The sequence below is a fragment of the Bubalus bubalis genome, chromosome 5, assembly GCF_019923935.1.
Source record: "Bubalus bubalis isolate 160015118507 breed Murrah chromosome 5, NDDB_SH_1, whole genome shotgun sequence".
Classification (NCBI taxonomy): Eukaryota; Metazoa; Chordata; class Mammalia; order Artiodactyla; family Bovidae; genus Bubalus; species Bubalus bubalis.
Window position 1 is genome coordinate 42,280,282 of NC_059161.1, and position 14,296 is coordinate 42,294,577.

At 39.2% G+C, this 14,296-nt stretch overlaps 1 protein-coding gene and 1 long non-coding RNA gene across 4 annotated transcripts in view; one reads left to right on the forward strand and one right to left on the reverse strand.

Moving 5' to 3' along the window:
• The window catches only part of FMO2 (flavin containing dimethylaniline monoxygenase 2), a 42,612-nt gene that overhangs the window by 12,753 nt on the left and 15,563 nt on the right, over positions 1-14,296 (reverse strand). For all 3 annotated transcript variants that reach the window (XM_006075418.4, XM_025285957.3, XM_006075419.4), the window contains 2 exons: positions 5,305-5,493; positions 1,055-1,217 (listed from right to left, as the gene is read on the reverse strand). In XM_006075418.4, coding sequence (XP_006075480.3) covers positions 1,055-1,217; positions 5,305-5,493 — 352 coding nt within the window. The remainder of the gene's footprint in view (positions 1-1,054; positions 1,218-5,304; positions 5,494-14,296) is intronic.
• On the forward strand, positions 430-2,770 carry LOC123333701. The gene is made up of 3 exons (XR_006551167.1): positions 430-750; positions 1,596-1,658; positions 2,425-2,770. It is a non-coding gene; the product is annotated as an uncharacterized LOC123333701 (long non-coding RNA).

Here is a 14,296-nt window from a genome sequence, read left to right on the forward strand (position 1 = left end):
ACATATGACTCTGCAGCTCCATGGACTGTAGTCTGCCAGGCTCCTCTGTCCATGGAATTTTACAGGTAAGAATACTGGAGTGGTTGCTATTTCCTTCTCCTTTAGATCATATGAGTTCTCAAAGTGTTGGTCCCTTGGCCAGCAGTATTATCATCACCGGAGAACTTATTAGACATGCAAATTCTCAGCCTAGACCTACAGAGCTGGAAATGCTAGGGATGGAGGCTAGAAAGTTGTGGTTTTAAAAGTCCTCCAGGTGATTCTGTTGGAAAGTTCCATTGCTTTAGAGCAGGAAGCCTCAGTCCGGGTTGCATATTGAAATCACTTGAACAAGTAATTGACCTAGGCCTACCCTAGACCAGTTGAATCTTTGAAGGTCATTTGAACCTTAAAAGCTCCTCAGGTAGTTTGAATAATGTGGGGCTTGGACTGAACCACCCTATTAAATGTTTTCCTAAAGGCCTTGGGAAGGAAGTGTGCTCTCTTAGGGAGAGGCCTGGGAGGGGCCATCTTCCCCTGCACTCCCCGCATCCATCACTATCTTATAGGAGCACTGATGTCCAGAAACTACCCCCAGTAACCCTGGCTGTGGGGATGGCTCTGTGGAAGTCCCCAAAATGAAACAAAGTCACAAGTGTTGGCAGGATAGAAAAAGGTCAGGGTAAGCTTTTGTTATTGTTCAGCCCCTCAGTCCTGTCAGACTCTTTGCAACCCCATGGACTGCAGCACGCCAGGCTTCCCTGTCGTAAGGTAAGGTATATGGCTGAAAGCATCTCTCCAACAGAAAACCAACTTGGTTGAAAATTCTCTGAAATTCTGAGTAACATTTAGTCACTTTGGGGGAGGCTGAACTTTGGCTGAACTCTAATAATGAAGACCCGAAGGGCTCAAAAGAAACAAAGATGGTATTTGGAGTCTTTAATGTTTCTGGCTCTATCCTGATTTTAATATTATGCTGAGTTGCAGTAGCTAGCCAGTTTTTCTGTCAATCCAGCCTGAACATTAAATACCTGGACACCTACTCCCAAAAGCCGGGGCTCTGCACAGGCCTCACCTGGAAATGACTCCAGTGGGAGATGAGGAAGGATGTGATGGCCGGTGCAGACCATGACTCCGTCAAAGACAGCGCTTTGCTCCTTGCCATTGTTCTTGGTAACAACCACCCACTGGCCAGAGGATGCAAAATCTGGGTGTTTTTTCACACTGAGGACGGTTGTCTGGAATCAAACACAGAGAAGGCATCATTGAGAATTACTCTGGCATAAAAGGGGCCTTGTCCAGTGCCCGGGAGTAGGTAAGGGTAGAGTGCAATGTCTGGCTCCATTGAGATTCCATTTGAAGCCATTTCAAGCCACTTAAGGCAAAGACAGCTAAGTGCGCCCTGCTGCTTCTTCCTTGGCACATGCTACCAAGGATGTATTGCTTTGTGTGAGAGGCCTGACTCAGCAGTGGGAACCAGCATTAAGGACTGAATAAGGAGAGAGACTCAGAAAATCACAGCAAAATTCTGGGCAAGATACAAAATACGTGTTCATCATTCAAGTGATCACACAATCAGCATTTATCACAAAACTTTCGTGTTGACCTCTGTGCAGACTCTGTGTTAGAGAAGATATTCCATGAATAGTGCCTGGCACCATGACAGCACTCCATGAATGGTGAGTTGTTCCTATTTATTTTATTAAAGGCATAATGTGCTTTTTGAAAAAAAATTAATTTATGTTTGGTTGCACTGGGTCTTCATTGCTACTCACAGGCTTTCTCTTGTTGCGGAGAGTGGGGGTTACTCTTCATTGCAGTGCATGGGCTTCATGTTGAGGTGGCTTCTCTTGTTGCTGAGGATGGTCTCTAGGGCATGAGAGCTTCAGTAGCTGCGGCACACAGGCTCAGTATTTGCAACACACAGGCTCAGTAATTGTGGTGGATGGGCTTAGTTGCTCTGTGGCATATGGAATCATCTTGGACCAGGGATCAAACCTGTGTCCCTGCATTGGCAGAGGGATTCTTATCCACTGTGCCACCAAGGAAGTCTGCATCATATCCTTTATTTTGCATATTGTTGTTTACTAGTGAGTGCGAATTTTTTTTTTTGGTAACATTTATTGTTACGTTTGCACAACATTTCTTGCTTTGTGAATTGTCTGTTCATATCCACTCATTTTTTTTTTTTAATGTAGTGTGTGGGCTTCTCTTGCAGAGCACAGGCTGTAGGAGCGTGGGTGTCAGTAGTTACAGCATGTGGGCTCAGTAGTTGTGGCTTGTCATATTTATTATTTTTAAAATGTCTTGCTAGCAATACATTTCATACTCTCATTTGGATTAAATACTTTACTGGTTTATTGACTTTTTGTAAATGTTGTTTGCTGTGTGGAGGTTTATGGATTTTTAAAAGTGTATATAAATGTTGTGTTTTCTGTATTTAAGAAGCAATGTCAAAGGAAGTGAAGAGTTTCTCCCAGATGAATGGCATGCATCCCTCTTGCTGGCAAGTGTTTGAGCCCCTTTTACATGCTTTTCAAAATTTCAGATATTTTTCAAAATGCTGTGTTGGCAATTTCGAAGCTTTTACAGTTTTAAAAAATGTATGTGGAATGTTGTGAAAAGGCCACAAAATGTCTGGGTATTTTCAGTTGAAAGATTTCAAATTTGGACCTAATAGAAGCAGAAGATATTAAGAAGAGGTGGCAAGAATACACAGAAGAACTGTACAAAAAAGATCTTCATGACCAAGATAATCACAATGGTGTGATCACTCACCTAGAGCCAGACATCCTGGAATGTGAAGTCAAGTGGGCCTTAGAAAGCATCACTATGAACAAAGCTAGTGGAGGTGATGGAATTCCAGTGGAGCTATTTTAAATCCTGAAAGATGATGCTGTGAAAGTGCTGCACTCAATATGCCAGCAAATTTGGAAAACTCGGCAGTGGCCACAGGGCTGGGAAAGGTCAGTTTTCATTCTAATCCCAAAGAAAGGCAATGCCAAAGAATGCACAAACTACCACACAATTGCACTCGTCTCACACACTAGTAAAGTAATGCTCAAAATTCTCCAAGCCAGGCTTCAGCAATACGTGAACCGTGAACTTCCAGATGTTCAAGCTGGTTTTAGAAAAGGCAGAGGAACCAGTGATCAAATTGCCAACATCTGCTGGATCATCAAAAAAGCAAGAGAGTTCCAGGAAAATATCTATTTCTGCTTTATTGACTATGACAAAGCCTTTGACTGTGTGAATCACAATAAACTGTGGAACATTCTGAAAGAGATGGAAATACCAGACCACCTGACCTGCCTCTTGAGAAAACTATATGCAGGTCAGGAAGCAACAGTTAGAACTGGACATGGAACCACAGACTGGTTCCAAATAGGAAAAGGAGTACATCAAGGCTGTATAGTGTCACCCTGCTTATTTAACTTCTATGCCGAGTACATCATGAGAAACGCTGGGCTGGAAGAAGCACAAGCTGGAATCAAGATTGCCGGGAGAAATATCAATAACCTCAGATATGCAGATGACACCACCCTTATGGCAGAAAGTGAGAGGAACTAAAAAGCCTCTTGATGAAAGTGAAAGAGGAGAGTCAAAAAGTTGGCTTAAGCTGAACATTCAGAAAACGAAGATCATGGCATCTGGTCCCATCACTTCATGGCAAATGGGGAAATAGTGTTAGATTTTACTGTTTTGGGCTCCAAAATCACTGCAGATGGTGACTGCAGCCATGAAATTAAAAGACGCTCACTCCTTGGAAGGAAAGTTATGACCAACCTAGATAGCATATTGAAAAGCAGAGACATTACTTTGCCAACAAAGGTCCGTCTAGTCAAGGCTATTGTTTTTCCAGTGGTCATATATGGATGTGAGAGTTGGACTGTGAGGAAAGCTGAGTGCCAAAGAATTGATGCTTTTGAGCTGTGGTATTGGAGAAGACTCTTGAGAGTTCCTTGGATTGCAAGGAGATCCAACAAGTCCATTCTAAAGATCAGCCCTGGGTGTTCATTGGAAGGACAGATGCTAAAGCTGAAACTCCAATAGTTTGGCCACGTCATGCGAAGAGTTGACTCATTGGAAAAGACCCTGGTGCTTGGAGGGATTGGGGGCAGGAGAAGAAGGGGACGACAAAGGATGAGATGGCTGGATGGTATCACTGACTCGATGGACATGAGTCTGGGTGAACTCCGGGAGTTGGTGATGGACAGGGAGGCCTGGCGTGCTGCGATTCATGGGGTTGCAAAGAGTTGGACATGACTGAGCGACTGAACTGAACTGAACTGATAATATATTCACTAAAGTACTCCAGACTCTTGGCTATAGAAAATGTGGTTCAAGGGCCAATCTTCACTGTCACTGGGGAGGTTATTAGAAATGTAACTGACCTGAGCCAGTTCAGTCCTTCTCAGGCAACCTGGTGGTTTCCAATTCCTGGGCGGTCACTGTATTGATACAGAACTTAGTCTGGACATGTCCTTTTATAGTTTGAATTGAGTTCTTTTATCTTATGGCTTATACCGATTCAGAGACCAATAAATGGGAGTGAGTTTTCTTAACCCCTCTCCAACCTCCAGAAAACAACATCAGTAAAACGATAAACAAGAGAAGAAGCAACTGGGGGAACTCTGTATTAGATAGACTGAAACATTTTCATGGTATTTGCATATGTTTATGTCCACCAAATCAATTATTACAAATTAATGTAATACAAATCTATAGTAAAACAAAAATTACTGAGAAAATGAAATATGTTAAAAAATAAGTTCTACTAATATTTATTCAGAGCTATAATTTATTTCCTAGACACAGTTACTAGTTTTCAGAGTGTAGGCTATTGACACAACTTTAGGATGGTTAATGAGGATATTGTTTTTTTGTTGTTGATTATTTGTTTTTGAGGAAACAAGGGAAAGGTAGTTATAATTGCATTTCAGAATTATCTGGCCATTCTTATGTTGCTAAAGAATGCATCAAAAATTAACAAAAATGGTTTCTATAGGGTTCTGAGATGAATGGGGAGCTGTGGGTTTATCTAATCCATTTTCTAAGATAATCCATTTCTATGGAGAAGGTAAGAAAATAAAACAACATAACTTTTATTTTCATATACCCTTTCAAAGGAAATGAGGCTAGTCGTCTTCCGTGGTTATAGATACTAATTTAAATGCAGTTTCACTGTCAATATCATTCAAGCCTTAATTTTGACAAATGTTTTTCTTCTGTTTATGCATATAGCCTATAGTATCACAGGTGATGACATTACTTCTTGAGTTTGCTATCGTGCTATTTCCCTCCCCCCTACCCAAAATACAATACCTGGAACCGAATATACTTTAGTAGATCAAACTTCTTGGCAAAGATTCTGAAGTATTCCAGGAGTTTAGAATTGTGCAGGAAGTTTGGAAAATCTTCAGGCATTGGAAAGTCACTGAAAGAGGACATTTCTTTGCTGGTGTTGCTGATGACAGATTGATAGATACTTGCTCGGCCATCTTCAACATTTTCCTAATGAAATAAAGGAGTGGTAATAAGGTATTAAAGAAATCCCTTGATTTCCTGCTCACCTTCCACATGTAACCCCTGCGTGATTCGAAGCTCTTTCATTGCTGTTGTTGTTTAGTCATGTTCAACTCTTCTGTGACCCCATGGACTCTAACCGGCCAGGCTACTCTGTCTATGGGATTTCCCAGGTGAGAATACTGGAATGGGTTGCCATTTTCTTTTTCAGGGGATCATCCCAACCCAGGGATTGAACCTACCTCTCCTTGGCAGGTGGATTCTTTATCACTGAGCCAACTGGGAAGCCCCTTTCATTGCTGCAGTACGACTGAAATGTCTGGTGGATGAGGAGCTGTGTATGTGCCATTTTTATGTTGCTAAAGAATGCATCAGTAATTAGCTTCCCAGATCTCTACCTGATCAGTGTCAATTGTTGTGACAACTGATGCTGAAGCTGAAACTCCAATACTTTGGCCACTTGATGTGAAGAACTAACTCACTGGAAAAGACCCTGATGCCGGGAAAGATTGAAGGCAGGAGTAGAAGGGGATGACGGAGGATGAGATGGTTGGATGGCATCACCGACTCAATGGACATGAATTTGAGTAAACTCCAGGAGTTGGCAATGGACAGGGAGGCCTGGTGTGCTGCAGTCCATGGGGTTGCAAAGAGTCAGACACGACTGAGTGACTGAACTGAACTGAACTGATTGTGACAATCAGCCCCCTTCCAAAATTTTCCCTGGGGAGGCTACACCCATCTTCCACATCTTTAGGAGCCAATACACTCTGCGTCACTGGTCAGAGACTATAATGGAGAATTTCAGTTAAAATGAGTACTTTGGGGAGCAGAAAGTTTTCACATCTTAATTTGAATCCCCCGCCTTTATCTTATGCTTTATGTGAATCAACCTTCCTCAAGTGATAATGGTAAGTAGTATTTTTTTGTTTCTGGCTGCACTGGGTTTTTGTTGTAGTGCGTGGGTTTTCTCTAGTTGTGTTGGGGGCTTAGTCGCCCTGTAGCATGTGGGATCGTAGTTCACCCAGTGGGATCAAACCTACATCCCCTGCATTAGAAGGTGGATTCCTAACCCCTAGACCACCAGGGAAGTCCCAAATAAGTAGTATTAATGCTAATCAAGTATATTTTTTCCTTTTGAACTTTTTATTTTGTATTGGGGTATAGATGATTAACCATGTTGTGATGGTTTCAGGTGAACAGCGCAGGGGCTCGGTCATACATTCAAAGGTACCCATTCTCCCTCAGACCCCCCTCCCACCCAGGCTGCCACATACCATTGAGTTCCATGTGCTACACTATAGATCCTTGTTGGTTATTCATTTTAAATATAGCAGTGTGTACATGACCATCCCAAACTCCCTAGCTAGCTTTTCCCCACCTGCCCCTAGCAACCGTAAGTTTGTTCTTTAAGTTTGTGAGTCTCTTTCTGTTTTGTAAGTAAGTTCATTTGTATCATTTTTTTAGATTCCCCAATCAAAACTTAAGTTTGATTCTGAGTGTTGCGTGCTATCAGGAGATAGCACATGCTGTGGCTGAGTTTATAATTTCCTCTACAACAAGTGCTCTGCGTAATGCTTTAACGTTAAATTGTGCAAGAGCCAAGTATGCTGATTCAGTGTTTGTGAAGTCAGCATGTTATCAAACAGGCTTTATAAGAAAATGTAAATAATGCCACCCAAGAACTCCTCAACAGATGCTTCTGCACAGGCAGAGACTAAGTATAATCCAGCATATAGTAGTTGCTATGATGACTTAGCACTAGGGTGGGATGTAAAAAAAACATGGAAAGATTATAGGAACTCATGAATTAATTGTCGTAAATTACCTAATCTTACATAAATGGCATTATAATCTCCTCTACAGAATAGTAAATAAAGGACAGTAAATATCCAACTGTAATTCTACCGTTGTAATAAATCAGTTGTATATGTTGCTTTCTTACCATTACTTATAGAAAATTATTACTTTCCTGCCAGATCTTTAGGTCAAGCCTCTTTAGATTTTTGGACATGGAAAGAGGCAACCTGGACTAGCAGAAGGAGCCTGGGCTTTGAGTTAGACACAGGTTTGAATTCATCTCTTTTAGGCTGTGTGAGCCTGAACCAGTCAGTGCCTCTGAGCTTCGGTCCTGTCATTTGTAAACTAGGGATGTGCTAGGTGCTCAAAAGTATTGTTATTGTCTATTGTTATGGAGGAAACTATAAGCTTCAGCAAAGTTGTCAGTGACTCCTCACTGTTGACCACAGAATAAAGGTATCCAGGCAGCTGCTGTGACAGCACAGGAACTGATACAAACACACTATCATCTGTCACATCTGAATTTTCTGATATTTCATTTACAAGAGGCTATATTTTATTTCTGGAGAAGGCAATGGCACCCCACTCCAGGACTCTTGCCTGGAAAATCCCATGGATGGAGGAGCCTGGTAGGCTGCAGTCCATGGGGTCGCTAAGAGTCGGACACGACTGAGCAACTTCACTTTCACTTTTCACTTTCCTGCATTGGAGAAGGAAATGGCAACCCACTCCAGTGTTCTTGCCTGGAGAATCCCAGGAATGGGAGAGCCTGGTGGGCTGCGGTCTCAGGGGTCTCACAGAGTCAGACACGACTGAAGCGACTTAGTAGTAGTAGTAGTAGTATACTTTATTTCAAAGAGTTAAAGATTAAACTGTGGGATCTTTCCTCTTTTATCAGCGAAGCTCTTTATATGTGTTGGGCTTCACTGGGTCCAAATTTCAGAGATTATTGGTACTAACGTTATTTTCCAAGGTTAAAACGATGTTTGCTCTCAGATCATGCCATTTAAGACCAATAAAAAGTCCGAGTTTGTAAAGATCCTCCTCCCTCCTCCATTGCTCTCTCTTCCTTATTCATTCATTCACTCATGCCTACCATGAGCCAGGAGTCAGATGCCTTTTTTCCCATGAGCAGATTGTTTATCTTTCCTAGTCCGTAATTGAGGGGCAGATGATAGCTTTGTTACAGTATTAAGTGGCTTGGTAAAAACTATTCATGTTAGGGCATGTCAGCTTTCTAGGTGATTTGGTGTGGTCTTATTATTAACTGTATGTATGTACAGAAGGAAAAGGGAGTTTGTATTCAAATATGAAGTGCTTTCTGTCTCATATACAAGGATATAATCTGAACTCTGGATGAGTAAATCATGGTATTTTTGTTTTCAAACACTAGCTTCAAATTGCATAATACAGTCATCCCTTAGTGTTCACAGGGGATTAGTTCCAGGACCCTCTGTGGATACCCACATCCAAGGATACTCAAGTCCATTATATAAAATGGTATAGTATATGCACAGAGCATACACAAGTTACATAAGTCAGATTCCTCCTTTTCTCCTGTAAAACAGAGTTCATCAATTGTTCCATTAGACAGCTGTCATGGGGCTTTGATGAGATTAGATAAAATGCTTAGCACAATGCCTGACTTTAAATAAGTGCTCCATCCATCTTTGCCTCTCTTGCATTACTACTGGCCATTAGAGTTAGTCTTACTGAACCAGTCATAGTTTTGAGACAGAAGAAAATGGACTGTTACAGTAGAGCTAACATGTTAGTTTTTACAAGTGCTTTAAATTGGCTTTAACATGTGGTTGGCTCCTCTGTCAGGTCATTTTAAGAGAATTTTGAGTGAAGAGAACTGGTTCTCATGTCTGAGCCTCTATAGTAGTTTCAGGGCCAGGGCAAGGCTCTCCTTTGGGGGTTTTACTTGTGTAATTTGACACAACTGATGATGACATCAAAATTCTTTTATGAACATCAAGTAATAATCTTTATACTTAGGTTGATTGGTAGACAACTATTAAAAAATGCTTTCTGTCCATGTACACTTCTTCCTATACTGGCTGAAGTAGATGTCTATATGCTTAGATAAATCTGGGTATAATTGAGTTTTCCTGGGGTTGTAAAGGGAAGATGATTCTTATTAATTCTCCAGGCAAGAACACTGGAGTGGGTTGCCATTTCCTTCTCCAATGCATGAAAGTGAAAAGTGAAAGTGAAGTCACTCAGTCGTGTCCGACTCTTCGTGACCCCATGGACTGCAGCCCACCAGGCTCCTCCATCCATGGGATTTTCTGGGCAAGAGTCCTGGAGTAGGGTGCCATTGCCTTCTCCAAAGTAAATAAATAAATGTCTATCAACTGTATCTCCTGTTTAGGCCCTGAGCTTGGAGTTAGGGATAAAGTGTTACCAGGACACACAGTTTTCTATCTTCATGGAGCTTATTGTCACATTGAATTAAAATCAGTTTGGGCTTTGGAGATGGAAAGTAGAGAAATAAGATGAGAGGCTTTGCTCTCAACCAAGGCAAGGACAGGAGACATGACTTTCAAAACAGATAAATTTAACTCATGTATTTACTTAAAATACAAGCGCTGCCTAAAAATGAGCTAAGCACAAATACAGATTAATAGCCTGAATTTCCTAACAAATAGAATTAGTGACAATTTACTTGTTTAAGATAATTGATCATATGGTAAGCATTTTTCTTAATATAATTTTTTTTGCAAGTCAGAAGATTATGTACCAAAACCAAGTTAGTTCAGACAACCCTGATTTAGAATTTATGATCTTTTATTATAGGCTGGACTGAAGTTTATCTTTGATTCTTTAAAGATGAAAAGGATATAAAAAGTAAATTAAGTTTAAGAAAGATTATAAAGCTAATATTTAATCTAGACGGAGCAAGCTTACAAAGCAAAAATAGATTCAATTATTACAAATGTAAATACAAAATCTTATAAATTGTTTTTTGTTATGAAATGTAATTATATTGACTTCTAACAATCCATAGTTTATTCTCATGGCTAGTTATTCTAAGCAGTTTGGAAATAAAATTTATTTCTTTGAAAATATCCTAACATTCCATATTTTCACTTTTTTGGGTGGATTTTATCTGCTCTGTTACTTGTGATAAGTATAACTGAAACTTTAAATTCTTACCAATAAGAATATTTTTATTTTAATTATTTTAACATTTTATTTTAATTATTTAGCATCTTATTTTTATTTAAAAAATTTTATTTTTTTATTGGCTTATAGTTGATTTACAATGTTGTGTTAGTTTCTGCAGTACAGCCGAGTGAATCAGTTATACTTATATCCACTCTTTTTAAGGTTCTTTTCTCATGTGGGTCCTTGTCCTATAATTAGAGGCAAAACTATCATTCTCAAATGCTAATCTATGGACTAATTCCAGTAGAAGAATTCAGGGGAGCTTTGAAAAGTATAAAAAGGGTGAGTAGGTCTGGTTTGGGCCCAGACATCTGTATTTTAGAAGTGCTCCCCAGCTGACTCTTATGCACAATGAGCACTGGGAGACACACCCTTTATTAGAGTGTCATTGCTTTCTGCCCTCTCTCCTTTGGGCTGGTACTTCCCTAATTTCTGCCCTTGATCACTGAAAGAGTCCCCTAATTAAACTCGTTGACTCAGATACTGCCCACTGTCTTCACTGATTTCAGGGTAAATGGTACACTCATTGGCATGTGACACAAGGTCCTCATCCAGACTCTGGCTCTTCTCTCCAGCCTCATCAGTTATCTCTCAGCCAACCTGCATCCTTCTTTCCAGTCACGTTACATGACTTTCTATTCTCTAAGTGTATCAAGTTTCACAAACTTCCACGCCTTTGCACATGCCATTTGCTTGGCCTAGATGGATTTTCACATATCTGATCTCTGTTTATTGTCAAGACAAATAAAAGTATCATACCCTTCTGCTGAGTGAGATTCTGTGCTTTCCATAACACTCAGTGTTTCAGCTTCTATAAATCTGCACTCTGGATTTTCTTTAGTTCCTGCCACACCCTGCTCCCGAAAGACCAGCCCTTTGATGGTAGGGACTGTACAATTGTGTCTTTTTAGTACCTAATATATGCCTGGTGCATATTATGCAACTGGGTAATATGTTTGTTGAATGAGTGAAAGAAGTCATGTTAACCAGAGCATTTTCCCCTCATTGTAAATAGGGCTTAATGATACTAAAGTGAAAGTGAAGTCGCTCAGTTGTGTCCGACTCTTTGCTACCCCATGGACTGTAGCCTATCAGGTTCCTCCGTCCATGGGATTTTCCAGGCAAGAGTGCTGGAGTGGATTGCCATTTGCTTCTCCAGGGGATCTTCCCGACCCAGGAATCAAACCCGGGTCTCCCGCATTGCAGGCAGATGTTTTACTGTCTGAGCCACCAGGGAAGCCCCATAATGATACTAAGATACTACTAAATGATACATTAAAATAGTAGTGTAATGGGAATAAGTAAATGGTTTTGCTGATAGTATGCTATAAACTTTGTTTTGTCTTATGCATGCAAATGTTATGATTTTGCTAATATTATGTTACAAACTTTATTCTATTCTATACATGTAAACATTACTTCTTTAAAAAAAAATTATGGAAAACTAACCAAAATTAGGGCTTTCCTCTGTAGCTCAGTTGGTAAAGAATCTGCCTTCAGTGCAGGAGACCGAGTTTGATTCCTGGGTTGGGAAGATCCCTTGGAGAAGGAAATGGCAACCCACTCCAATATTCTTGCCTGGAGAATCCCACAGACAGAGGAGCCTGGCAAGCTACAGTCCATGACGTCGCAGGAGTCGGACACAACTTAGTGACTAAACCACCAATCAAAATATATCTTAAACAGCTGGTAAAGAGGCTTAAGAACCATAGTATTTTATATTTGTTTTCCTGGAGAGTTACAAATATCTAACATATTAAATTTGGTTCTATTAAATGGACAACAATGTACAAAAACATATATTGAATAATGCTGTGATACATTTATCACAGAGAACTTCCTGAAGTAAAACAAGGGTAAGGGGGTTATCTTTATAGGGAAGGAAATGGCTCTTTGTTCTAAGCTAGTTCTGTCTAATGTTAAACTGAACATAATGTGCTGTTAAAAAAAAAACATGCCAATTGAAACAGAAGAGAGGCTGTGAGGCATAGAATAAAGAAAGTACATGTTTTGGTCAGTGCGAAAATGGCACCATATGGGAAATTCCTTTTGGTGATTTCCCAGGTGTCTACTTCACAGTCTCATCTATTATCAACATTTAAATTAGTAAATTTGATGGAGATAAATACAGATGATAAAATTTGTATATACCCAAAGTGTGGAGGCATAGAAACTTGACAGAGGATTGAAACTTCAAATAAACACTTAATAAAGTGAGGTATAGGTGATTTACAATATTATATTACTTTCAGGTGTACAGATAGTGATTCAATATTTTCATACATTGTACTCCATTAGAACTTGTTACAAAATAATGGGTATATTTCCCTGTGCTGTACAATATATCCTTGTTGCTTAGCTTATTTGTTTTATACACGGTAGCTTGTATCTCTTAGTCCTATACTCCTAACTTGCCCCTCCTCTCTTCCCTCTCCCTGCTGGCAACCATTAGCTTGTTCTCTCTATCTGTGAGTCTGTTTCTGTTTTGTTATATACATTCATTTGTCTTATTTTTCAGGTTACACACATAACCAATAACAGAGTATCTGTCCTTCTCTGACTTGTTTCACTAAGCATAATACTATCTAGGTCCATCCATAGGTTGTTACAAGTGTCAGAATTTCATTATTTTCTATGGCTGAGTAGTATTCCATTATGTATACTGCCACATCTTTATCCATTCATCTGTTGATGGACATTTCATTTGCTTCCATATTTTGGCAGTTACAAACTTTGGGGTGCATGTATCTTTTTGAATTTGTGTTTTTGGATATATACCCAGCAGTGAAATTGCTGCATTGCATAGTAATTCTATTTTTAATTTTTTGAGGAAATTCCATACTATTTTCCACAGTGACTGTATTAACACACATTCCTGCCAACAGTATACAAGGGTTAGCTTTGTTCTACATCCTTGCCAACATTTCTTATTTGTGGTCTTTTTGATAATAGCCACCCTGGTGTGAGGTAATATCTCATTATGGTTTGAATTTGCATTTCTCTGATTAGCAATGTTAAACATCTTTTCATATGCCTATAGGCCATCTGTGTATCTTCTTTAGAGAAATATTTATTCAAGTCTTATGCCCATTTTTAAATTGGGTTGCTTCTTTTTTTGATACTGAGTTGTATAAGCTGTTTATATATTTTGAATATTAACCCCTTATCAGCCATATCATTTGCAAGCATTTTCTCCCATTCAGTAGGTTGTCTTTTCATTTTGTTGATGATTTCCTTTGCTGTGCAAAAGCTTTTAAGTTTTATTAGGTCTCATTTGTTTATTTTTGCTTTTGTTTTCTTTGCCTTAGACAAATAAAAAAAATATGTTATAATTTATATCAAAGAGTGTTCTGCCTATGTTCTTTTTTAGGAGTTTTATGGTTTCAGGTCTTATATTTAGGTCTTTAATCCATTTTGAGTTTAATTTTTTATATGGTGTGAGTAAATATTCTAATATTATTCAACATAGAAAACTTAACAGAAGATTGAAACTTCATATAAACACTCTTTGATTAAGAATAAAACCAACTAGATAATGTCTAACATGCACAAATGTGAAATCCTGTAATTAAGATTAAAAAATTAGTTTTTACAAAGACAGGATAATAGAGACCCAAATCATCAATAATTCAGATGAAAAACACACAGGGGTTTTAATTGATTCCAAATTTAGTATTCATCTTTAGAATTCTGTGAGATGAAGCATGAGGGTAAACATGTATAAGTTTAACTGCAATATCGTGGCTGGTTCTAAGACATCTTGTTACGTCATCTCATTGTCATCTACCACTTATTAGTAACTATAGGCAAATCACTT